This window comes from Palaemon carinicauda, chromosome 1 (assembly GCF_036898095.1).
Source record: "Palaemon carinicauda isolate YSFRI2023 chromosome 1, ASM3689809v2, whole genome shotgun sequence".
Classification (NCBI taxonomy): domain Eukaryota; kingdom Metazoa; phylum Arthropoda; class Malacostraca; order Decapoda; family Palaemonidae; genus Palaemon; species Palaemon carinicauda.
This window is the reverse complement of record NC_090725.1, coordinates 55,073,322-55,075,821: the sequence shown is the minus strand read 5'-3', so window position 1 is coordinate 55,075,821 and position 2,500 is coordinate 55,073,322. Positions and strand designations below refer to the sequence as shown.

The window sequence follows — 2,500 nt, the reverse complement described above, 5'->3', positions numbered from 1 at the left end:
ATATTTCATTTATAACTTTTGCGATTCTGCGTTGTACCACCTAATAATATTTCTGCACATATATTTAATTTCTTTTTTAATATTTCATTGATAACTTTGTATTTCCAATTTGTAATATTCCATTCATAACTTTGCATTTATGACTATTTTTTACACACTTATCAATAATTCTGACCATTGGATATTTAATAAAATTTTTAATATTTCATTTATAACTTTTGCGATTCTGCGTTGTACCACCTAATAATATTTCTGCACATATATTTAATTTCTTTTTTAATATTTCATTGATAACTTTGTATTTCCAATTTGTAATATTCCATTCATAACTTTGCATTTATGACTATTTTTTACACACTTATCAATAATTCTGACCATGGGATATTTAATAAAATTTTTAATATTTCATATATAACTTTTGCGATGCTGCGTTGTACCACCTAATAATATTTCTGCACATATATTTAATTTCTTTTTTAATATTTCATTGATAACTTTGCATTTCCAACTCGGTTTTTCCCACTTATCAATATATCTGCACATATGATATTAGATGCGTTTAATAGGATATATGTCAACATCACCCTTCAGCAAAGGCCAAATTGCTATGCGCTTTTATTCCTATGAAAACACTATTCATGATATAAGCGATAAAAGCATGCTGGCAAATACAATAGGATATAGTGTTTGTTCTACGCTTCTTTACACAGTCGGAAATGACTACGGTATATTGACTTGCTATGATATTAAAAGCGTAATATTCTGGTGTACAATATATTTCATATTATGATTTTGCAATGCTCTAACGTTTCCACTAACGTTTAGGAAAGGGTGGATGGAAATGACAATTTACTAAATACGTTGTATCCTCAAAATACTGTCATTAACACTATGTGCATAATAATGCCATTACTAATAATCTATATACAATCGTTATAACTGTACTACTACTACTACTACTACTACTACTACTACTACTACTACTACTACTACTACTACTAATAATAATAATAATAATAATAATTGCAGTTTCAGATAATCCTGAAGATGGTAATGATATAAAAGAGCCTATTATCATAGATGTGTAATATATATATATATATATATATATATATATATATATATATATATATATATATATATATTTTATATATATATATATATATATATATATATATATATATATATATATATATGTATATATATATATATATATATATATATATATATATATATATGTATATATATATATATATATATATATATATATATATATATATATATATATATATATATATATATATATATATATATATTCTGAAATGTGTTTAGTGTATCTTACAAGTTTTCTTGTACAGAAAATAAAATAAATCCTATATCTGAAAGATGCAATTTCTTATGAAAATCAATCTTTTTCACTAAGGTACGCAAGAGTAAACGGGCTTTTCATACAGATAAATCTTAAATTGGTTCGATGTGACTGTGAATTATCATTAATTGCTAAACTACAACCATGGTTGGAAAAGCAGGATGCTATAAGCCCAGGCCTCAAACAGGAAAAATAGCCGAGCGGGAATGAAAACAAGGATAAATAAAATATTTTAAGAACAGTAATATCATTAAAATAAATATTTCCTATATAAATTATGAAAAACTTTAACAAATAAGAGGAAGAAAAATAAGATGAAATAGTGTGCCCGAGTATACCCTCAAGCAAGAGAACTTTAATCCAAGTTAGTGGAAGACCATGGTACAGAGGCTAAGCACTACCCAGGACTAGAGAACAATGGTTTGATTTTGGAGAGGCCTTCTCCTAGGGAAGCTGCTTACCATAGATTTAGAGTCTCTTTTCCCATTACTAAGAGGAAAGCGCCCACTGAACAATTACCGTGAAGTAGTTAACCCCTTAAGAGATGAAGAATTGTTACATAATCTCAGTGTTGTCAGGTAATGAGGACAGAGGAGAATATGTAAAGAATAGGCCAGACTATTCAGTGTATATGTAGGCAAAGGGAAAATGAACCGTTACCAGAGAGACGGATTCAAAGTTGTACTGTCTGGCCAGTCAAAAGACCCCATAACTCCAGTATCTCAACAGGTGGCTGGTGCCCTGGTCAACCTACTACCTACAAATGAGGTTATATGAGAAGAAACTTCGTAACAACTATGAAAATACAATTACCCTGTTGGCATTTATTCTTGACTTAGAATTATATAATAGTTATGATATTTTTTTTTTTTTCATTTTCTTCTTGTAAGAAAAATGTCTATTATTTTTCAATAAAGCGATTTACTTGAAGCAATGATCACTGGCTTCCCCTTACCTGCAGGGCAGACCAGTACATTTCTGGGACGTCTCCACCTAGATGCGCTTCTAGGGTGTTAACAGCATCCATAAACTCTTTAGGATCAGATGTTCTTGTGACCGGACCGACAACTGTATTATAATAAGAAAAAATCGAATTGCTTAGATGTTGCAAAGAGAATAATTGAAAAGAGA

General features: G+C 29.0%; 1 protein-coding gene across 1 annotated transcript in view; it reads right to left on the bottom strand.

The window, feature by feature from the left end:
- The window catches only part of LOC137643678 (von Willebrand factor A domain-containing protein 7-like), a 67,860-nt gene that overhangs the window by 39,549 nt on the left and 25,811 nt on the right, over window positions 1-2,500 (bottom strand). The window contains exon 9 of the mRNA XM_068376414.1: window positions 2,325-2,437. Coding sequence (XP_068232515.1) covers window positions 2,325-2,437 — 113 coding nt within the window. The remainder of the gene's footprint in view (window positions 1-2,324; window positions 2,438-2,500) is intronic.